A 21,195-nucleotide genomic window follows, 5' to 3' on the forward strand; every position below is an offset into this window, starting at 1 on the left:
AATGGCGAAGTCGATGAGAGGTGCAGCAGCGGCTAAGCTTGTCCAAGACGCTACTTCTGCTCCGGGCGTCTTCGTGTTTGCTGAATTGCTGGACCTGCCCAATATACTAGAGGTAGCGCCTTTGCGGTATCATCTTCTGTACAAAAGACTGAGATCGAGTGCAGCTGGGCAAGAGCGAGCAACATGGGAAGTTCCTGAGTCTATTACAGCTATTCGCATACAAAACGTACCAGGACTATCTTCGTGCGCAATCCACTGACTCGCAGAACCCAGCTAACTGTTAATATCAGAACACAAGGACGAGCTTCCACCTCTGAATCAAGCCCAAATCATCAAACTGAAACACCTTTCAATCGTGTCAATGGCAACAGAGAAACGGGTATGTCATACAGTCTGGCTTCGAATCAACATCCAACAGTCAAACTAGATTCTGCCTTACTCTGAACTTCTCAAAGCCCTAGACATGCCAACCGTACGAGAACTCGAAGATTTGATCATCGATGCCATCTACCTTGACATTCTGCGGGGGAAGCTGGACCAGAAGGAAGGTCAGCTTGAAGTGGAATACACGATGGGCAGAGATCTCGAGCCAGGCAAGCTAGAATCTGTTTTGGCTGCCCTGCGGGATTGGTGAGCTATCATTATAAGCCATTTCATCTTTTAATATCAAAATCACAGGGCTTCGGCAACATCTTCCGTGCTTTCCACTCTTGATAGCAAGATTGTGCAGATATCTTCTGAGACAGCCGCAGCAAAGAAGCGCCAAGACGAGTACGAGCTAGCGTTACAGAGCAACCTTAAAGAAGTGTCGGAGAAGAATGCATCCACCAAAGGTAGCAGCAGCAGCAGCAGACGCACGCTGTTAGAAAGTAATATGAGGATGGATGTGGATGCGCCACCTTATGAGCCAACAGAGACCAAGGGAAAGAACCGCAAGTAAGAAGCTTCTACCGGTCTCTGAAGCCCATCCACTGATCTTCACCGCAGAGCGCCACAGGAGATTCCCAAGCCTCTGAGGAAACGGAATCGCTTTTGATTCAGTCCATTCAGTCCCTAGCCTCATTCAAACGCACAGCCATTGTATCATGTATATCAATCAATCACTGTTCCTTTGCCTCATCCCACTTTTCGGACATAAAACGACCAAGTTTCTTGCGCGTACACGTCCTCTGGCAACGGCTAACCATCAGTCATATTCTAGTTATTCCGATTGCGTTTTTAGCATGTACTGACACCGATTCTGTATAACACCTGATCCGAAACCTTCAAGGCGGTTTATTTCGAACTAATGATGAGCGATTGCTATGAAATCGCCATCTTATCCATGCAATCGTGATCTATCCGTTTCCCTTCCAAGTCCGACGCAGCCGATTTGTATGAGGGCGGATTTGTCCTTGCTACCCGCTGTTTCATTGAATTGACTTCATTAGTGCTTGTCAATTTGTAATGCCTACTGGTGAGTCTTATGCATGCTAACTTATAGAGTGCTCAACTAGTCTTCACAGTGAGCTAATAATTACTTGCGTTACAGACTGCAATCTAAACTGCATGAAGTCCGTTTAACCCAATTACATGGGCCGGCCCGCAGTGTCCCCACGGGATCGCAAAGTGACCATTCCCAGATCCTATTCCAGCATCGCAGCCAGGGATGATATGTATACACAGTTACGACCATCGCGGCTTCTCAAGATCCCAGCACCGATTCTCACATGGAACCTTGAGAACAAGACACCTATTTCCAAGGTTCGTAGAGATCCAACCCTTCAAAATGATGAAGCGATGACAGGCAAACTGCGGATACATATATTTTCCGACAAACATCCTTTTCCGCGGGCTGACGAACGAAGATGACGACCTCAATATACGGTGACGCTCTATACGTCAAGTTCGCAGCAACGTATGTTGTCATCAGGCATTTCTTAACAGAATACTATCATTGCCGTGCGCGGGCTCTGTATTCGAGCATTTGTTTCATGTGGGGAAGATGTCAGGGCCGTCAGGGTCTTCGTACTCTTCAGGGCTAAGACCCGTCCATCAGCGCCCTCCGCGTAGGATGCCCTAAGCCCGACCTATCATGGTCACGTAGGCACGGACGCAATATTTTGGCAGTGAGAAAGAAATGTGAGCCTCGTGTGTTTCAGCCATGGGTATGATTAACCATCATATACTTCGTATTTCAGGGATCTAGGATGGGACCCTCTTTCAATAATGTGCTCATCTTTACTGACCGGTACTATAAGATCAGTGGACCCAGGTGCCGAGCCAAGTACTAGCTGTTCGCTGGGTGTCAAATCCCGACAGATTTAATACCTCAGGTTACATATTTCGTATGTAAAAATAAAATTTTTCGCCGCTTCCGGGGATCCTTATAGGATTTGCAGTAGGATCTTCCTTCTTCGTTGACGGTCTCGACGGTTACGCAGACGTATCGCGCATCCCGAAAGGACGTACGGCGGTTGTCCTCGGTTGTCAGACGCTGCGCTACACTAGAGTCTGGCTTAACTTTTTGCAGCTCAGCAAGTTCCTCACCGCCGGTACCTGTAATGTCATGCTGGGAAATATCATGTGTCGGCCCCATAGATGTTTCCCCAGTGTGATGCACACGCGCAACTATTGGTCCATAGGCTCCATTCCTCCTGTGAAATGATAGCGGCCTCGGCGAAGCCTCCGACGGTTTTCCCTCTCATCTCTGGAAGAAGTGAGACTGCAATCCCACGCTGACGGCCTAGCTGAGTGAGCCATTCATTAATTAAGGCAGCGGCATCATCTTTCATCCACTCTTCGTCCGTGTTTACATACATGGTGACCGCTACCTGTAGAGTAATTAAGACGCGCATTATCGCGCGACAAGGTGAAGTGAAGGCTTCGATTTGGTGGATATCGAGTAGCTGATTATTCTGATTTTACATTATATGCGTCGCTACTTGGCATCCCCAGCAAGGTTAGGTAGCGCATGCAGAGAAGTGCATCGTGGTGATGGGGGCGATGCCGTGCCGATAGCCATTGTATTTGTTATGTCAAAAACGCGAGACGCGACGCGTCTTTACGCGTCTTTTGGGTGTTAAGACGTTCCAAAGGGCTTTCCAGAGCCCATAGAGCAAAAATCGGTTAGTCAAGAGATGAATGGAGGTGAGGGAATGGATTGTTTCCCGGAGGGTGCCGGTGATCCGTGGATTGCGAATACCGCCACGAGTGGCCCTTGCCCTGAAGTTTTTCCAGACGGGAGCATTGGGGAACAATTCTTCAGTCTGTCCTGGCTGCGCCGACAAATGGACAGAGAACGAAGGGATTTTATTTCGTTGGAGACACTCCGGACGTTGTGGCCTTTTGAGTGGACGTAGTGACCTAATTGGGAACAAGGCTGCTGTCATGAACAAGGATTAGGATTGTAGCAGATATAATAACTGCGAATGGCTGACGGTCGTCAGGGTCTGTACCTACGGGCGGGTAATAGACCGGAAGTCGCAAGGTCAGGGAGCAGATGGGTGCCAAGTTGCCAACGGTGCGGCACGGTAGGATCAGTTTCCACTCGGTCTCTTTCACAAAGTCACATCGGATTGACTTTGGCATTTGAAGCGCTTACTTCATCCCCATTTCCCTGAATTATTATTTTTCTTTTATTTCGGTATATAAGCCGAAACCCGACTTTTGACCTGTCCTCGACTTTTCCCTTCTTCAGGACTGCACTGCGCTAGGCGGCTGCGACCTGGTCCACCAACGTCCTCCAATGCCCTCTCTTCGTCGTACCTTTTCCTCGCCGACCGTTCGCTCTTCACCTTATCCCTCCGCCTCTGAGCATGCTGGTCCCAGCAATCGCAGTCATGGTGGAGGTCATAGGCGCTCGTCTGGCTCAGAAACGATTGGCAGGAGAGTCTTGGCGGACATTGAGTGGTGGAGAGTCGTGGATGGGCAGCGCGACCTTGACGCTGAGCAGGAGTCGGAGGACGCCAACCGTGACCAAGAGTCCGACCAGGTCCCGGGTTCCGTCCGAAATACTGCTGGTGACCCTCTGACGGGCGCTGAGCCCCCTCGATACACTGAGGTTGAGCGCTCATATATTCCGTCGTCGTGGAGCCCGTTCTTGGGCTCGCCAGAGGTAGACACTTTTTTTCTTCTTGTTGTCCACGGTCTTGATCGCATATGTCAGGTGTCTTCTATTTTTTCGGACTTGGTTCCCTTGTCTGTCGCGCCAGAGACACCTCGTCGCCGCCGTCACGGGCAGGAATCGTCGTCGTCGTCCTTGGAATCTACTCCCGAGTTGCCTGAAACATCCGTGGAAGGCCTGCGTCTGGACCTCGAATATCTCGATCTCGGCGCCCATGATGCTGATTTGCCTCCGTACCCGATGACAAGACGGGCGCGCAATGTTGGCCTTCCCTCGTATCTCACCGTCCGTTCCCATTCATTTGCGGACTTCCTTTCCCTCCATAGCGACTCTGCTGGTCAATACGCCGACTTTGCAGTTTCCCCGCTGTCTTCTCACTCGCCTGATTTCTTCAACTAGAGTGGGAAGCCGAAATCATTATCTATCATTCAAAAGTGTTCCATCTATTCACTTCAATCTCGCGAATCACCATCTTCATTGTTTCTTCTTGCATCTCCCTCATGTCGTACACTTTCATCACCGCATTGCACTGCATTTTTTCTCTTCACACTTCATTAGCATCGTTGCACGACACGACTTTTACGATTTTGGAAGCTATCCATAACTAGGTCAATAGCCACCTCGCATTGCTCTGCTTGTCTTTATCGTTGTTATTCACGGACAGCCGTCTACTCAGGCCAATCTATTCACGTTTTCTCACTGTCGCCATATATCGTTTGCCTTTTTTTTTTTCAAAATTCACGTAGCAGTGACATTTTTTCCGTAGCTTCAATCCATTGTAACGACTAGACATCCATGTGCATCTGTTTTCCTTTCTCATTTCCCTTTTTGTTGTGTTTGCGAATACGCCTCTTGATGATTACGACCCGTGATGATAGCTCGTGTTTCTCCTGCAATAAAGAAACCTTGTGTGTAAAAATGGCTTCTTCCATTGAGATCAAAAATCTACAAATCCAAATCCAAATAAACCCATACCCTATGGTGATATCGGAGAAAAGCTCCCACGCAACCACCAATAAAATCGGAACCCTCCAAGTTTGATCAGCTGCGGCCACTGAATGACGCGCCAGTTGAAAAGAACACCTTCATCAAGCCCGATGATAGGAAAAGGGACACCCTATGCCAGCAACCTGATGGTCTGATGCAAGGAACCATCCCAACGCAACAATCTGGACCAAAAGACATTCAACGACATCCAGATGACAAGCTCCACTAGCTAGAAATGAGACGGGATTCCTTGTGGTGGCGGATCGCGATCCATACGAAGTGTTCGAAAACCCAGGGTAAAGTTGTGATCATCGTTTCATGCCGGCTATGGTCTCAGGACCTGAGACTTTGCTCCAAGGAGACGACGCGATTGGCCCGTATCGTCGCTCGACTTCTAGCGGAGGGGGTCGTGGAACCGGTTTGGGTGGCTGAACTGCTGCCGGCCTATTAGCAGCTGGTTGGCCTTGCCGTGCTTTCCATGCATTCCGTATCGCGTTGGAACGCGCCAACAGCTTCGAAAAAGAGTCAGTTAAAAGCGTAATTAGGCCCAGTAACGATGACAGTCTTACAGCATCCTTTTCGACTCCATCAGCTATACTTTGTATGATTTTCTCCACGACGCTCCGATGATTACCATTTGGCTTATCATCTCTGAATCTCATCATGCGCCAATGTGATGCTGCGGGGTCCCAGTGGACTTCGATGATACGATCGTCATATTGTTCGCCTGACGACTTCATCCTATACGACATTGGTCATTAAGCGCGTAATGAAACAAAAATTAGAAACGCTTACTGCTCCCACTCTTCATCAGAGACGTATAGATCATCGTACTGTTCATACTTCGCCACCCCGCGTTCATCGCCGCACCAGACTTGTAGTAAAAATACTGGCTTGGCGTGAAAGTCCGGCACGGTAGGATTCGACGCCAGAGGTGGGAAGCGAAGAACTAACTTGAAGTCGATGGAGTTTTCCGATGCGGGTTTCCATTTCATGCTGGCGAAGAGGATGGCTAAGTGACAGCTTGTATGTGGAAGGAAGACAGACACTCACATATTCGGATCTGTACCAGGTGAATATGGGGTGTTGACACAGGTATAAATGAGGCCATCATTCCCGTGTTGCAGAGCTGGGATGTCGACGTTGAAGACCTGCTCTACGTTGTAGGATGACTTGATCTGCTTGACCTTGATACTGGTTTTTCGCATCAGCGCGCCGCGTACAAGGATTGGGGTTCACCCGACATACTCGAACGGTTGCGTATTCGCCATATGTGGATGGTCTCGCATCATCCTTGCATACGGCTTGTGAAACCACTCGTTAAGCCTCTACAGAGTCGTTCAGTTGAGTGCTGCGCCTTGAGATGTGACAGACGCACCCCATAACGCTTGTCTAAAGGTCTTGACATAACATTTTGATCGTCAACAACGAGGCAGTCGAAGGCGAGGAATCGCAGTGTCTCCTACAATCAGAAGTCGGAAACGAAATTTGTGGGATCTGTTGGTCGCTTACGTGTTTGGTTCTTGGGTCAACGTCAATGACAAGTTCGCCGTCGACGATGGTACTTCGCAGTGGATACAAAGGGTTCTCGTGGTGAGGGAAGTATAGTCCTGCTAATTCGCGATACGCATTGTGGCGGTCAATCTGAGCCAATCATTAGTCGACAACTGGGTGCAAAAGTACTCCGCGACGCACAAGGTAGACCATCTGGTCCTTGGTGTTGTTGTCCGTGAAGACAAAGAGCAAAACGCGAATCCCATCCGACTTTTCGCAGACCCAGAAACTGACTTGGTGTGAGGAAACGAATGTTCCTTCGAGCGAAAGAAACGTACTCTTGTTGCTCCAACTTGTCGAGGTCATTCGTGCCAAAACTTACTGGCTGGCTTCCGGGGAATCTGAAAGAAGGTGCGATGAGCGCTGCCGGATAGTTGGACCCACTGGCACCCACCTCTGGTGGTCGACATGACAGAGCCGCGCGACGTTCGATTTGAGCCAATTTTCTTGATCAGGGGGCACAAGCGTGCCAGGGAGGTCGGGAACAGTAGGCATCCAATTCGTCCCCGACAGTCGCTGGTTGAACAGTAAACTGCACTGCGAGCACTTAGGTAAGCAGAAGAACACTGCCACAATGCGACCTTATCCACGGACTCAAACACAGAGGAAGATTATAAAGTGCTTTTGGAGAAAAAATACAGTTCGACAACGACAGCAGAATACGCATATCTACTACAATGATACAAGCCAATCCATCACCGGTCCTCAGCCCATTCCTGCGGGAAAAAAAAAGAGTCAGTTATCAGTACAAACGAAAGAACAAAGAAACATACGTTCTCCTTCTTGATTTGAGCCTGGATAGGGGCGACATCAGAATCGGAGCCGCTTGAAACATAGTGAAACTCACCTCCTCTTCCGGTGTAAAGTCATTGACGATGTTGAATAGCTTGCGAATTTCCTCGGGGGTCTTGCCTTTGATCATATTAGCTACCGTTTTGCATCCAACATCACTAGATTATTTGTCAGAAATGCACAAAGGCGGGTAAAAAGGAGACTGACAGTAGAGACTTGATGTCCAGGTAATTGGCAGCAAGAATGATTTCGAAAAGCATTTCCTGGTCGACAGTGATAAACTTCTGGTCCCATTCGCTAATGTCGGTTGTGCGCTTGCGCGTATCATCTTGGCTTTGGTCGGCATCGGCAGCAGGAAGGGGCTCTCCCCGATGGTGTTCACAATATTCAAGGACCTGAATTCAGACTAAGCAACGCAGACTCAACAAAAAGCAAAGGAAATGAGCGCACCTTCTTCAAAACGCTTGATGAAACATTGGGCAGCGGAATGGGCTGGTCGGATTCACCGACATCTACACGTGCCAGGATGAGCCACAGCAAATCAAGATGAAAACAGCAAAGCAGACCTTCAAGCATGTTCTTGATAAGGACGCTGCGCTCGACGATGTCCTTCTCGGTGGTAAAGGATTCGTTATCAGATGTGACGAGGTGGACCATTTTGAAGTAGAGAAGACGAGGGAGTATAAGCTGATGAGATGGTGGTAGCAGACCAAGGCTAAATAGGCGGTGACAACCCCGTGACAGTCTTGTGACATTCCAAATCCGGACCTTGCCGACAAAAGAACTGAGGTCCGTGCCACTCAGCCCTGAACAAAGGTAACGATTGCCATGTCTTTTCTGGCCAGGTCCATTGACCTTGTAAAAAGTCCTTTTGCTAATTTCGGTGCGTTTTACCTTTGTTCTCTTCTTTTTTTTTCTCTGTTCGCTTATCCGCACAATAGGCGTTGGGGCTGTGCGGACAGCAACCAAACGTGCGGGAGGAACAATATCTAATCATGGTGGATCGCCAGGAAAGCGGTTAGGTGTCAAAAAGTTCTCAGGTGTGTCTTGGATGGTCATTTCAATCGCATTGTCTTCATTTCTTTTTGCAGATCAGTATGTTATTCCGGGGAACATCATTGTCAGGCAACGAGGAACCCTTTTCCATCCAGGGCCTAATGCAAGTCGCCACTGCTTCCCAACTTACGGCGTAACTGACGATGCCACAGGTCGGAATGGGTCGTGATCACACCATCTTTGCCTCAATACCAGGCTACGTGCGCTTTTACAAGGAGAAATACATGCTCGGAGAACGCAGATACGTTGGAGTTGTGCAGACACGGGGCGAGAAGCTACCCCGTAACGAAGAGGAGTTTGGCCGGGATCGTTACTTTGGTCTGAAGAATCTTCGAGCACCAATACCACTATGACACGTTTTCGAGAGTGAATTCTGAGTTTCTTTGTTGTTGCTTATGACCTTGTCCATCAATTCTTCAAAGTTCACGCCACTGTTCTATCTTTAGCTCCAACTCCCACACTCAGACATGGATGAGCCTTCGTTCAAGCTTACCATTACGCCCCTTAAGCCTGCAGGTAAGACATCGAAATGTTGTATTCTTATCGTGGCATTGACATGTCCGTACAGACATTCCTTCTGAAGAAGTAATCCTCTCTGCGGCAGAATCGCTCCTCGAATCAACTTCGTCCTGGAAACCAGGCAAAACCTACCACAAAACAGTCAAAACCTACTCTCGCGGCAAGGAAGCGGGTGATGGTGCTCCATGGCACTGCCGTGTAAGCGAGCACGCCCCCGCCGAAGCCACGTTTGACCAGATGTGGGCCAAGCTGGGCACAAACAAAGCTGAGAATGAGAAAGAGTAAGCACAACGACGATCAAGGACATACCGCGTAATCGTCGTCCTGCAGATACGTCCGAGACATCAACAAGGTTACCAAAGTCAAGGAAATCTCGCCTACGCAATCGATCTGGACATTGTATTACAAGTTCACGCCGCCCGTCCAGCCGCGTGTTTTCACTGTCCTTCAAATCGTGCATAATTATCCCACAGAGTCTCTCGAGCACCACACTGGGTTCATCGATTTGCTAACTCTCTGCACCTGTTTTCTTACGTATCTTCAGGGTGGTCGTCTCTATCCCGATCGATCTATCTTCGCCAGAAGACGCTGACCTTGCGAAGCTGGAAGAAAAAGGTGTCAAGGGTCGATACGCTAGCGTGGAACGGTTGACAACGTTGGAGAATGGGAATACAGAGTGGCGTATGGCAACTTCAAGCACTCCTGGAGGTCTCATACCTTCCTTCCTGGCAGAAGCTACGATGAATAGTACCATTGCGGAGGTTCTGTCTTTTTTTTCTTTTCTTTTAGAGCGTGCACTGAAGTTGTTTTCAGGATGTGCCTCATTTCATGAAATGGCTTCATAGCTTGCCTTCGGAATCGAAATGAACTCGGTTAGCATTATGTACAGATATCCATTGAGAATTCGGTGAATTTCTTTGGATTACCACGCAGTACGGACTCTAGCTTCAATATTACTCCTTCCTTGCCTTGCACTTATTCTCTGGTCTTCAAGAGTCAGACCGCGAGAACTAGGGATGATTTCTCTTGTCATCGTGGTTCTGGTGCCTTTGTCACGTAAATTCGTGTCTCCTTTCCACCCACACCTTCTTGATCAGCGGGCCGGCATCTGGACCTTGGTCACGGCTGTTGGGTGAGAAATGCGATTGATCTACTCGGAATCCAGGCTCTGTGATATTCTTCCTGTGACAGTAAGTAGTAGGTCCGTCCGACATTTTCAGTGTCCACTTCTATCACGTCCAACAAGTAAGACTCGCATGTCAAGCATTTCACTTCTATTATGTCAGACTCGTAACGGTTAGGGTTAGGCTCGTGCACCACATGCTTATACTCTCCTGAATAACCACGACAATGGGGCTTTCACCGCTCCTTTCCATCATTTTCTTCAGGCTGGTCTCCCGATGAATATTTCCTCCTCTTTAGCCACAGCGCTTGATCCGTCTGTGCGGGTCCACTGCTTTCATGTCGTCCAACGTACCCTGGACCGTGCAGTTTCCAGAAGGGCCAGCGTCTGATGGATCTTCCCCCTCCGAGTCCCTTTGAACAACCGCCTCTAAATCATACGATAGCAAAGCAGGCTGTGAGTTCCTCAGGTCTTTCATCCTTCTCATTCTACTAACAGTCATCTCGTACAGATACCATTGCAAGCTGAAACTAACTATTAATTGCTGCCCCCAACCCTGACTGAGAAGTAGAAACCCCTCAAGGTCCTGCGCATAGAACCTCCAAGTCCTATACAACAAAGTACCGTTATGATGAATTTATTTATATAATAGAGAGCTCGTCACCACTTCGGGTAGCGTGAATAAGTAGTGTCCGTATGGTCTATCTTTGGCGAGTAGATGAACGAGTTTGATGGTACTGGGATTCATCAGCTTCATTCAGGATATGACAAACTTGCGGACACCATTGTTCTCGCGTTCACGCTCTTGATCTTTTATAAGGACTGCTTCCCGTATGTCGATCGAACGACTATTTAGTACTGGTTCTTATTCCTTTAAGCAAAATATCCGACATCTACAGTAACATACTGCTATTGGTGCCGATAGGAGAATTGTGCGCTGACCCGCGCAATCTCAGAATCTTTTGCACGCCATGCTGATGGACGGACGAAGTTTGTTGCTTTAAAATACCTTCGGCGAAGCATCGAATCCCTAGTTTGTCCAATAGTTCGCACAAACATCGTTAGTTAAATCACCTCGAACTCTGGTAGCACCACTGATGCAGGACGTAGGCGGAACGGAGATGGAACTGAAGTAGCATCAGACAACAACCTTCCGAAATCATGAACTCTTGAACATCACCGAGAATAAGTACTCACTCTTACAAGTCGCCGCTTTCGAGGGGAGTAGTATCGTAATCGTAAAAATGAATAGAACAAGGGATGAGAGTAATACGTTACCAAGCTCGCTATGCTATCCCTTCGGCCTCGCGGTCAGAAACAAGTTCGTATAACGGCTTTCAGCAACAGTTCTGATGAGTTCCCTGACACTTTCAATTAGACCTCAAGGAAATTATTGGAATACACTCATTTGATGTTATTATTTCTTCTGTGCGATAACCAACAGAGTCTGGTAAGGATATTCGAACGTGCCTTCGCTCTCATTGATCCAGACTTTATCATCGCCTCGCTCTACAATGGTCTTGATTTCGTTCAATACTTTAGACTTGGCATCGGCTGGCAAATTCTGGATGTAGCTTGTAGTAGTGGCTCTGTCAACCGCGAGCGAAACATCGCAGGGTAAGGTATACGCCCAAGTCTTCTCAACTGGAGGTTGGAAGGCCTTCTTATAAGATTCTGTGTCGAAAGCGTTGCGCCATAGATTTTGGCGCTGTTGGGGAGTGCCCGCTGGTTCATGCTGTTCAACTTGGGCCCTTAGTTGAGCGACCCATCGCGCCGCATCTCTGTCGAGTGAAATCATCACATGCCGCTTACGTGAAGAGATAAGAGACGAACCTATCAGCAACGTTCCAGATGATAGCTACGATGCCGTTTGGCTTCAAGATTCTAGCAAACTCGGCGGAAGCAGCATCAAAGTCCGGGCACCAATGAAATGCCTGTAGAATTGATCAGAATGGAACGGCAAGCTCAATACCATGAAATTTGCGTACCTGAGCAATTGTGACAAGGTCGGCCCAGCCGTCTTCGATATTGGTGGTATCAAAAGTTCCCTCCCTCACAGAGACGCGCTCATCTTCAACGGTTTTGACAAAGATGTCACGCATTCCAGCGCTAGGCTCCATGGCCCTCAGTTCTTTGATTGTGCTGGAGAAATCTGTATGCTTGAGGAGTGCTTTGGTGAACAGACCTGTGCCAGCACCGATACTATGTCCATCGATGAGCTCGAAAGAGTAGCGAAGAGCAGGAGTAAGCGGACATACTCGACGACATTGAACGGAGGCGAAGCTTTCACTGCCTCCCTTATCGCGGACAAGGCATTGGATTGATACGATGGGCGTGCTCTGAACGTAGGAGTCAGAAAGATTGCTTCATTTCTAGTCGACCACAACGCTAGCTCTCACCGGTCATAGAGTTCGTTCGTCCCAGCGCCAAAACCACTTTGGGCAACGTTGTGGACGACAACCATACCTGTTGGTCAGCACGATATGTGCGCAATCTTTTAAAATAGAGACAGATTATGTAGGAATCCACTGGTGTCATGTGAATTGGCAGTGGGAAGCTCTTCGGCTTTTCGGTCCAGCTCTTTTCACTATATTATTACTCTGGTGACTGCGGAGATGACGAAGCGTTAAGCAATCCTGTAGCACATGCTCTACGTTGAGAAGAAACTTAGGTGTAAGTTTTAGCCTAAACGATTGAACAGCTCAAACCTTTCGCACCATTCGAACAAGCTCGATTAAGAGTCTGGACATCTTCTATCTTATTTCCCACGCGGTTACTTGGCTTGTTTGATGACCCAAATACCCTTGACGGTGCAAGCAAGAAAGTATTGTCAGAGAACACATGAATGTTTACCTGAAGTATTTGATGGAAAACGTGTTTGCCGGTCAATGCGGTACCCGGGGCCGGTTTCGTGTGTTCGACATAAACGGCTTTGGTTTGTCTCAGCTGCTGGAGGATGGGAGAGCAGGCCCTGACCTTCCATGTCGTTTCGTCCGGGAAGCCTGTCACACTAACTTATTCAGATACCTCGTTGACTGTGAAGGGCAGTGGTAGTACGTGTCTATGCATGTTTTTTTATTTCTGTCACCTCACTTGCTACAGAACTTAAGGATATACCCTTTCATCAACTTATACAGGCCGACTTTCATCCCGATACCCTAACTCTTCAAGTCTCATATGTATGGAGAAAGAAAACTAAAGGAAACCTGTCTCTAGTCCGTATTGAAGGGACAGTGAAGGAGAGCGAAACTAGCGCCGTCAAGGAATGGGCTGACAATGCGTTAAAGGCAGCGTTCGAAAGCACGTCATTCGGCTCTGTCGTGTTGTTATAATGACTGATGGTTCGACAGATGCGGGTGTCAAACGAGGGCGTCGGGTAAAAGTCCTCGTCAACCCACACGGTGGAACTGTGCGTCCGTATTGTCGCTCCTGACTGGTGGCTCATCTTCCGTGATAGCGCAAGGGTGCTGCCATTTTCACCAAAACTGTCGAACCTGTCCTGCGTGCAGGTGGATGTATGTTGGACATACAATGTAAGCTAAGCCTGACATTCTCTCGAATTGATAATTCATTTTGGTTCAGACACAACACACAGTAATCACGCCTATGAAATTTCCAAGGTGCTTCCGCTGGAATATGATGCTATTATCACAGTCTCTGGGGATGGTCTGATCCATGAAGTCATGAATGGCTTTGCTCATCATGAATATCCTATGAAAGCATTTTCTATCCCAATTGCGCCTATTCCTACTGGTAGCGGAAACGGTCTTTCTGTAAACATCCTTGGCCTGGCGGTAATGACACATCTTCTATTGTCTTTAGAGTGTTCCATCTCATTCTCCACTTTTGGAAGGATGGTTTCGATGTGGTAGCTGCAGCCTTGAATGTAATCAAAGGTGGGATCAGCGAGGTCTTCCGTATCGCGCTAATCTGAGTCCTTTTATAGGTCTCCCGATGAAGGTCGATGTGTTTTCCTTCGTACAGAACGGGAAGCGTTCGATTTCTTTCATGTCCCAAGCCATGGGCCTCATGGCGGACTTGGATCTCGGAACAGAACATTTACGATGGATGGGCGACACACGTTTTGTGTACGGGCTCCTTCGCGGGTGTAAGTCGGATTCCGTTGATATGCCACCGTCAGACGTTTGACTGTAATTATGCGTAGTGGTCACTTTTAAGCCATGTGCTGTTCAATTTTCTTATAAAGTAGCCGAAGAGGACAAGGACAAGATGGCACAGGAATGTTACGCGAGACGTGTAAATGACAAGTCTGCGAGCCAACGTTCCATTCCTACTGTGGATGATAGCTCCGAATCGACGCTACCGCCTCTGACGGCTCATGATTCGGATGAGGGATGGATCACATTTGACAAACCACTTCTTTATTTATATGCTGGCAAGGGACCCTTTGTTGGACGGTAGGCTCCGAGCTATCATGAAGCTACTTTGACTAAGGAACACGCAGCGATTTTATGGCCTTTCCCGTCTCTTTACCAGATGATGGATTGATTGATATAGTTGCCCAGACCTTGGTACGAAACACACAGCCTTGCATCTATCTCCTGTGTAACCCTTTTGTTAACAGTCCTCACGAGGCGAAGTTATCCACGATCTCGCTGAAGGGCCAAAGGGTGGTCACTTCTGGAAAGACAGCGTATGTTTCCGCACCACGCATTCACTTCAGTAAAACTTATCTGTCGTAGTTGCACTACATCAAGGCGCATGCCTATAGAATGAAGCCGCTCTCACCTAAAGGGTCTTTGTCTGTCGACGGGGAGATATTCCCATTCGAGGCCTTTGAAGTAGAGGTACATCAGAAGCTTGCGACGCTACTGAGCCCCCATGGGTACTATGCTGCTGATTTCCACCCTCGGGAAAGTAAATCTACTTAAATTTTGGGTATCGTCAATTTTACATAACTAGGATTTTATGGTAATACAACTTCTAACAAGTACTCGGAAGCACTTCCCACCAGTGTACAGGTGTATTGAGCAGGGAACACCGACTTGACTTGCAGAACGTATTATGTCTTCATTGGTTTAGGTGTATTAGCCATGGCGTTTGGATCAACATAACTGGGAATCGACACAAAGCGTGTCGTCCCTCTCAGGAAACAATTCATTCGGCTGCTGTCGCTATTGTGAAGAAGTAGTGAGAGTTGGTTGAGAAACCAATGATGAGGAATCCTGTTCATCGTGCAAGTTGTTGATGCCAAAGCCCAAATGTTTAATGAGACAATTTACACGGGTCAGTGTTGGCGCCATGATCAAGATTGACCTCAGACCTACGCGAAAATTTCACTGATCACGTGTCAGTCGCACTCTGCTGCTGATCCAGTGATTAGATCGATCATTGTTGATCAATGCTCCCTGGCAAGTTCCTCAGCAGCGCTCAGTGCCCAAAAACTGATAGCGACCACCAGCGCCAGCTAAATTCTGCACCCCTTTTACATATCAGCTTCTTTCTATTGAAACTTCTCCGAATACGCCTCCATGGCCGAATCCGAGTTCGAAGTCACCGCTCAAGTCAAAAACGAAGAAGACAGCGTTTATTCCAGCCGAGTTTTCAGCGTCATTATACCCACAGCGGCAGTAAAGAATACGGCAGTCATTTTCTGTGTTTAGGTTCTCGTGGTTCTCACCTCCACAGCCTATTCACCGACCATCTAGGCGAGAAAGAGCGATTACATTAGAACGGCTATCCCAGTTGCCTCCGCTGGACAAAAATACTCCACTCAGATAATTTACTATACGCACAATGTTTGACATACAAAAATCTACAGGATGGCCTACCACCTGGCGCACACCCGGCGCCAAGCATCCTACATGATTGTGTCGGGATTATGGGCGCTCTTGCGTGGACGAGGGTACATTCAAGGTTGGTTACCACGTCCCGACCGTCTGGCGGGAACTGATTTACAAAAAAAAATCTACCGCCGAGGCCTGGAACTGGATGGATGGCATCACTACAAATGTATCTAGACTCGCATGATGTAGGTGTCCCATTGTCTATATGGGTCTAGAAGTGATCATTCGTTGAACAGATCGTATAATGAAACATTATGGATGCATTATCCATACGCGACTTTCGGAAGGAAGGCGCTAAGCTGACTCAAACCAGACACAACTGTGCTACAAGGACCTTGTTCTACATTATTTTGGGAGATACTTATCATACTGAATAGCCCCTTTTCCAGGGCCGTGAACATCAAATTTACGGCAAGCGCACGTATGTAGCGCTACATTACTGATACGGTAACTATTATCATCGTACGCAAATGCAAATTACATCAATTCTTGGTGCCTATCAAATCCACCGCACGATTCTTCATGTTTCACTCAGCAACTACATACCTTTGTATGACAGCAACCTGATTAACGCTCGTTGATCCCTGGTTGAATATACCCGACTCGACCGCGTCTCTTGTTTGTTTGTTTGTTTGCTTTTTTTTCCAGGGCTCTATATAGGCCTTGACAACACTTTTTCTGTCCAAACGACTTTGCTACGGGATTGCCAGCGAACAGTGGCTAGGCCAAGTCAAACATGTCTCCCTACCCTCCTCATGCAAAAAAGATTCGGCGTTGTTTCTTTCTTTCTCTCGGTTTTGTTCATTATTATTCCTATAACCTGTATCCTCTTGGGGGTGACTTTACATCCCACGGAGTTTCAATATAGTGACAGCGATTTTACCTCAGGACGGCGCTTCTCGAAAAGTGAGCTTCTCAGCCATCTTGACCCACCATTGCACTCACAGCAAAAGATTTACCTTCATGCGGATTTAATATCGGCCGATTTGAAACAAGGAACCATGGTCCTTGACTGGACCGTTGTGGGTGACAGCTGCGATTCGGAATCTTCGGAATGCACAGGTGTTAATATTTATTTTGATACGTGGGTTTTATACTTCATAGGCTTTTGATTAGACATGCTGATGTTTTCTTCCAGAAATCTTCTTCACTCAGATGCGAGCACTAACGGAGCCTCCGGTAATAATAGACCCGTGGATCCCATATTCGTCTGGAATGTCACAGCATATGACGATTTTCTTTCCAATATCCCGACGTTCCAGACAGAACTTGCCGTATTTCCTCCTTACGATTGGACTAAACATTCGGTCAGACATACACGCTCAAGCCAGGTGTATTATCCCTTTGATCGGTGATGCCGTTCCCGTCTTGTTGAAAGTGCGACTGATATCATTGAACAGCTACCTCGCTGAGATATTTGGCTTCGCCGAGGACGCGAGTACCAATGATACTGTATCATTATCTCTCAATTCAGCTTCTGGACTGGCCGTGTAAGTTTTTCCGGCTGCTCCGTGACTTAATAACTAAACAGAGTTAAGAGGTCTCAAAATCTCGACGGAGGTCGATGGTTCTTCGTCCCAGGACGGTGATCCGGAAGTCATCGATGTTGTAGTTACCCTGCAACGAGGGACGTTAGTAATATGGTATTGCCTTGTCATCACCATCACATTCTGTCGGTGCGATTTCTTTTGTGCCTATGAAATAGACCTCATGGATTCCTCATGGAACCAGGGTTTATCACCCTCATGATATGTCTTGTTATGATCATGACTGTAGGATTCGGCTTCCAGCAGAGGAACGAGATTGTCGTTAGTTCCTGTTGGGACCGTGTTTGCCTTTACTCAGCTACGTTCAAGCATGCCTGGAGCCCCAGACGGATTTGGTACGCCGCTTCTGGTTAATTCAATTCTCCATGCTGATATATTCCAGGTGATATATTGGGTACTTAATGTTCGATACAGCGTTGGTTCACAACTGACTCCAGACACAGATTTCGTAGGCGTACTACCTTGCCTCGTCCTTTTGTCCATTTCCGTAAGTGACTGGACTTTGAAACTCTCAAGAAATGACATGCAATCCCTAACTAGGCGGTTACCATGGTCGGGATTTATGTTTTCACAGATCCCTCGAAGGATTCTCGTGAAAAGTTAACTTGGCATGCCTTAGGTACACTGGTTCCAGATAACTTTCAATAACAGCGACTAAACATGTTTTTTCACAGTGAATGCTCTCCGTCGCCCTAGGGACGTACCAATAGAGACATTCGATATGAAGAATACAGCCCAAGAGTCCTACAGAATGGTCCCTTTGTCAAGAGATTAAAGTGCTATCGAAATTTAACACGAACAGCAAAACAGGTTCACTCTATGTTATCCTTCCATAGCTTTACTTTATCGATGAAAGGACACTTGTGGTTTTGAGTCAATACGCCTAGTACTTATCCTCCCCAACAGTATGTACCCATGGAAAGGAGCTTACCACTCTCACCTTATGCTTCATACCTATCCTTGTTCAAATTTACTCTCACAAGCCCACGACAAGCTATGGCAACCAACTTCCTGAACACATCGAGTGTCGCAATAATTTCATTCGTGAAACGTTGAAGCCGGGGGTCGGGAATCAATCTCGGGCCCATTATCCGGTCTTCTTGGGATATTAGGTGACACGCGACTACTATCCACATCAAGCCTCCTTGCAAAGATCGTCAATGACTTCTCCAGCACGAACCCCCAGAACACTGAGAAGAGAGTCACTCAATCCATGAGTGGCTTCTTCAACGCCCTGCAAGTATATCCTGGACTTCAAACCTCCGTCGTCGGTGGGTACAAGGCAGTATCCTCTACTGATATATACCTTGTGGTCTCCATGATGCTCCAATTCGGCTACGGAGAGAGCTGGAGACGTAGGTGGGGTGCTCACAGCGCTTCCATTGGAAGAGGAGGGTGATCCTGCGGCATTATGCAGGGCAGAATCCAACGCATTGTCCGGCACCGACCTCTTTGTGTCCGGAATGAGGCTGGCAAGTACCCGGTTGACATGCGGGGGATAAGCCAAAGTGCTTACCGACGCTGGAATTTTTTAAGAGGTCGATCCAGGACGTTCGTTGGTAGCCTGTAGCGCAGATAATCGCGTCATATTTTTCTGTTTCTAACTCACAGGAAAGAACATGCTGGATGGTGAAGGTGAAATCAGGGTCACCATTGTCTTCGGGCGCGTGGGCAGCAACGATGCAGGAATAGGGTCGGATGTGAATTAGAGGAATAGAAGAAGTTGGACCGTTGGTTCGGCGTGCGATGTCACCATCCACCTTTTGGCCATAGATGACCTCGTAGAGCTGTGATACATCAATCAGAAAGCGGCTGCAATCTATAACTTGGACATCCTTACTGCCTCAAGGGTAAGAGAATTGATCACGCTGTAATTTGTGCTTTTGAATTCTTGAAGCTGCGTAGTGCGAGAAGCATTTGATGGATGAGAAAACCACGCATCAGTGGCTGAAGATAGCACGATTAACAGCAGCACTCCACATCACGCGAGATGGACATACCTTGGGGATCAAAAATTTCGTTAGCGAATGGGGTATCATCGCTGGGCCTCAAGGCACCCTTGCGGATGATCATATCGATTTGGTGTCTCCCGGCCGGTGCAGGTATGCTCGTCAGTCTCTCTCGCAGGTTGAGAGTAACTTCAGCGGCGGATTGACCCGCCCCAATGACAGCGACACGAAGACTTCCTTTTCCCTTGGCAGCAATTGAAGCGATGATAGAGTCAACAGACATCAGATAAGTCGAGCTATGGATAACGAGAGGATGCTCGATGAGGGGTACGAGGGGCACTGGGACGCGGCCAGTTCCACCAGGTGAGATTATCAGGTTGCCTATAATCGCAGGAACAGATTAGAGAACCCTTCGTCGGTACGAGAGAAGGAAGGCTCACGAGTCGTGTACGACGTGACTTCGCCACTGGCAACGTTTTTGGCGTGAACGACGAGAAGACCGTCAGATGCAGAGTCAACGCCGACTACCTCTGTACCAAACAAGACTGAGACACCGTGGTCTTGGACATAGTGGGCAGCCCATGACAGATAATCTGCATACTCCTTTCGCGTGGGGATAGTGGAACCACGATTAATAAAGTTGATCAAACGGTTCTGGCTGTGGAGGTATGATAAGAAAGTGATGGGAGACTGCGGAGAACGCAGAGTAGCGAGATCCTTCATGAAACTAGCATAACAACAAAAGCCGATGAGAAAAAAAAAACAGCTTCATTCAATATGATAGCAAGCACCTGATCTGCATACGAGCACCGGGAAGGAGCATTCCGGGGTGCCATTGGAACTTTGCATGCTTCTCGACGAACAGAACTTTTTTGATAGGATAGTCTTGACGACACGAATTCTATTTTCCAGATCGGGAGTGTTAGAGGGCATATCGAAATAAGATAAGATACGGGACGTACCCAGCCTTCTACTAGAGCTCCACCAATCGCAATATTGGCGGGACCGAAGCCGAGCCCAATGAGGTCAAAAGTCGTGTCGGCGTGCTGCATATCTGTGCCAAACGGTCGTGGAAGTCGACTTAAGAGTACCAGAAAGGTAGGGGTTATTTTATACGGAATCAAGCGGAGTAAACACGACAGAAAGACGTCAAATTTGCCGAGTATACCATTTTGGACTCAAAAAAACACCCATTCGAAAAGGAACCGGAACGTGTCCCCATTATGAAGTTCTAGGTCATTGAAGGGCTAAATTCGGCAGGAAAACCAGCGGTTGGGCTCCAGATGGAGGGAATTAGTCCGCAGAAGGTGCCGCAAGGAGGCAGAAGGAGTGGAGCCTGCCAAGAAATGCGAACCACACTGATCATCACGTCCAAAACGGCATTCCTTATCTGATAATCTGTTATCAGATAGTATGCCATGCTGCATCAAATCAAATATTATCTTATCAGATAAAATTGAGGATCAGAAACCCTTCCTTACCACGCCCCTCGTTATTTCTACGTTGCCGTTGTCACTTGCTTTCTCGTCATCCCCGTCATCCCGATAAATGTTACATCAGTTACGCTGGTCCAGCCTGCGTATAATTCCACGTCCGATCAGAGTCCGAACGGCAATAAAGACCACCGATGTTGATATATCTCCTCTCGGTCTAGAGGTAGAGAACACCACAGATCATTAATGTTCGTCATAATTGACTGAAGGTCTCATGATAAAGGTTTAGAAAAAAGCGGGTTTCCTGGTTCACTTGGAGTTAT

General features: G+C 47.7%; 10 protein-coding genes across 10 annotated transcripts; 6 read left to right on the forward strand and 4 right to left on the reverse strand.

The window, feature by feature from the left end:
* Position 1: 1 nt before the first annotated feature.
* EV420DRAFT_1638849 (uncharacterized protein) lies at positions 2 to 1,036 on the forward strand (the record flags this gene model as incomplete). The annotated part of the gene is made up of 6 exons (XM_060476887.1): positions 2 to 112; positions 165 to 243; positions 291 to 379; positions 428 to 630; positions 679 to 936; positions 988 to 1,036. The coding sequence occupies 6 exons, from the start codon at positions 2 to 4 to the stop codon at positions 1,034 to 1,036; spliced, it is 789 nt and encodes a 262-aa protein (XP_060335239.1).
* Positions 1,037 to 3,549: 2,513 nt separating this feature from the next.
* On the forward strand, positions 3,550 to 4,925 carry EV420DRAFT_1115377 (uncharacterized protein). The gene has a single exon (XM_060465891.1). The coding sequence runs from the start codon at positions 3,728 to 3,730 to the stop codon at positions 4,502 to 4,504; it is 777 nt and encodes a 258-aa protein (XP_060335240.1). The 5' UTR covers positions 3,550 to 3,727; the 3' UTR covers positions 4,505 to 4,925.
* A 99-nt stretch (positions 4,926 to 5,024) lies between these two features.
* On the reverse strand, positions 5,025 to 7,303 carry EV420DRAFT_1520780 (mRNA capping enzyme, catalytic domain-containing protein). The gene is made up of 11 exons (XM_060472186.1): positions 7,254 to 7,303; positions 7,041 to 7,198; positions 6,925 to 6,987; positions 6,788 to 6,875; positions 6,605 to 6,736; positions 6,471 to 6,554; positions 6,341 to 6,420; positions 6,146 to 6,286; positions 5,888 to 6,088; positions 5,662 to 5,833; positions 5,025 to 5,604 (listed from the first exon to the last, which is right to left on the reverse strand). The coding sequence occupies exons 2-11, from the start codon at positions 7,139 to 7,141 to the stop codon at positions 5,401 to 5,403; spliced, it is 1,266 nt and encodes a 421-aa protein (XP_060335241.1). The 5' UTR covers positions 7,142 to 7,198; positions 7,254 to 7,303; the 3' UTR covers positions 5,025 to 5,400.
* Positions 7,252 to 8,159, reverse strand: EV420DRAFT_1520783 (Skp1 family, dimerization domain-containing protein). Its single transcript, XM_060472187.1, has 6 exons — positions 8,005 to 8,159; positions 7,889 to 7,950; positions 7,646 to 7,833; positions 7,494 to 7,596; positions 7,420 to 7,440; positions 7,252 to 7,362 (listed from the first exon to the last, which is right to left on the reverse strand). The coding sequence occupies exons 1-6, from the start codon at positions 8,093 to 8,095 to the stop codon at positions 7,342 to 7,344; spliced, it is 486 nt and encodes a 161-aa protein (XP_060335242.1). The 5' UTR covers positions 8,096 to 8,159; the 3' UTR covers positions 7,252 to 7,341.
* A 107-nt stretch (positions 8,160 to 8,266) lies between these two features.
* On the forward strand, positions 8,267 to 8,847 carry EV420DRAFT_1264349 (ribosomal L27 protein-domain-containing protein; the record flags this gene model as incomplete). Its single annotated transcript, XM_060467219.1, is given in 4 exon segments — positions 8,267 to 8,321; positions 8,380 to 8,478; positions 8,530 to 8,627; positions 8,647 to 8,847. The coding sequence occupies 4 exon segments, from the start codon at positions 8,267 to 8,269 to the stop codon at positions 8,845 to 8,847; spliced, it is 453 nt and encodes a 150-aa protein (XP_060335243.1).
* Positions 8,848 to 8,961: 114 nt separating this feature from the next.
* EV420DRAFT_1638854 (uncharacterized protein) lies at positions 8,962 to 9,880 on the forward strand (the record flags this gene model as incomplete). Its single annotated transcript, XM_060476888.1, has 5 exons — positions 8,962 to 9,010; positions 9,063 to 9,294; positions 9,344 to 9,508; positions 9,558 to 9,774; positions 9,827 to 9,880. 5 exons carry the CDS (start codon positions 8,962 to 8,964, stop codon positions 9,878 to 9,880), a joined length of 717 nt encoding a protein of 238 aa, XP_060335244.1.
* Positions 9,881 to 11,466: 1,586 nt separating this feature from the next.
* Positions 11,467 to 12,763, reverse strand: EV420DRAFT_1115994 (S-adenosyl-L-methionine-dependent methyltransferase). Its single transcript, XM_060465892.1, has 5 exons — positions 12,536 to 12,763; positions 12,395 to 12,475; positions 12,125 to 12,338; positions 11,970 to 12,070; positions 11,467 to 11,917 (listed from the first exon to the last, which is right to left on the reverse strand). The coding sequence occupies exons 1-5, from the start codon at positions 12,598 to 12,600 to the stop codon at positions 11,554 to 11,556; spliced, it is 825 nt and encodes a 274-aa protein (XP_060335245.1). The 5' UTR covers positions 12,601 to 12,763; the 3' UTR covers positions 11,467 to 11,553.
* Positions 12,764 to 13,018: 255 nt separating this feature from the next.
* Positions 13,019 to 15,386, forward strand: EV420DRAFT_1520797 (ATP-NAD kinase-like domain-containing protein). The gene is made up of 11 exons (XM_060472188.1): positions 13,019 to 13,189; positions 13,239 to 13,436; positions 13,487 to 13,545; positions 13,594 to 13,669; positions 13,719 to 13,930; positions 13,990 to 14,032; positions 14,083 to 14,244; positions 14,302 to 14,554; positions 14,602 to 14,668; positions 14,722 to 14,790; positions 14,840 to 15,386. Exons 1-11 carry the CDS (start codon positions 13,093 to 13,095, stop codon positions 15,026 to 15,028), a joined length of 1,425 nt encoding a protein of 474 aa, XP_060335246.1. The 5' UTR covers positions 13,019 to 13,092; the 3' UTR covers positions 15,029 to 15,386.
* Positions 15,387 to 16,944: 1,558 nt separating this feature from the next.
* EV420DRAFT_1638857 (uncharacterized protein) lies at positions 16,945 to 18,265 on the forward strand (the record flags this gene model as incomplete). Its single annotated transcript, XM_060476889.1, has 9 exons — positions 16,945 to 17,027; positions 17,082 to 17,294; positions 17,344 to 17,433; positions 17,482 to 17,615; positions 17,675 to 17,751; positions 17,817 to 17,825; positions 17,873 to 17,977; positions 18,031 to 18,109; positions 18,165 to 18,265. 9 exons carry the CDS (start codon positions 16,945 to 16,947, stop codon positions 18,263 to 18,265), a joined length of 891 nt encoding a protein of 296 aa, XP_060335247.1.
* A 360-nt stretch (positions 18,266 to 18,625) lies between these two features.
* Positions 18,626 to 20,491, reverse strand: EV420DRAFT_1618775 (L-lysine 6-monooxygenase (NADPH-requiring)-domain-containing protein; the record flags this gene model as incomplete). The annotated part of the gene is made up of 7 exons (XM_060475387.1): positions 18,626 to 18,891; positions 18,935 to 19,277; positions 19,331 to 19,437; positions 19,491 to 19,820; positions 19,880 to 20,166; positions 20,231 to 20,340; positions 20,402 to 20,491. 7 exons carry the CDS (start codon positions 20,489 to 20,491, stop codon positions 18,626 to 18,628), a joined length of 1,533 nt encoding a protein of 510 aa, XP_060335248.1.
* Positions 20,492 to 21,195: the final 704 nt, after the last annotated feature.

This window comes from Desarmillaria tabescens (assembly GCF_030435595.1).
Source record: "Desarmillaria tabescens strain CCBAS 213 chromosome Unknown EV420scaffold_7, whole genome shotgun sequence".
In the NCBI taxonomy this organism is placed as follows: domain Eukaryota; kingdom Fungi; phylum Basidiomycota; class Agaricomycetes; order Agaricales; family Physalacriaceae; genus Desarmillaria; species Desarmillaria tabescens.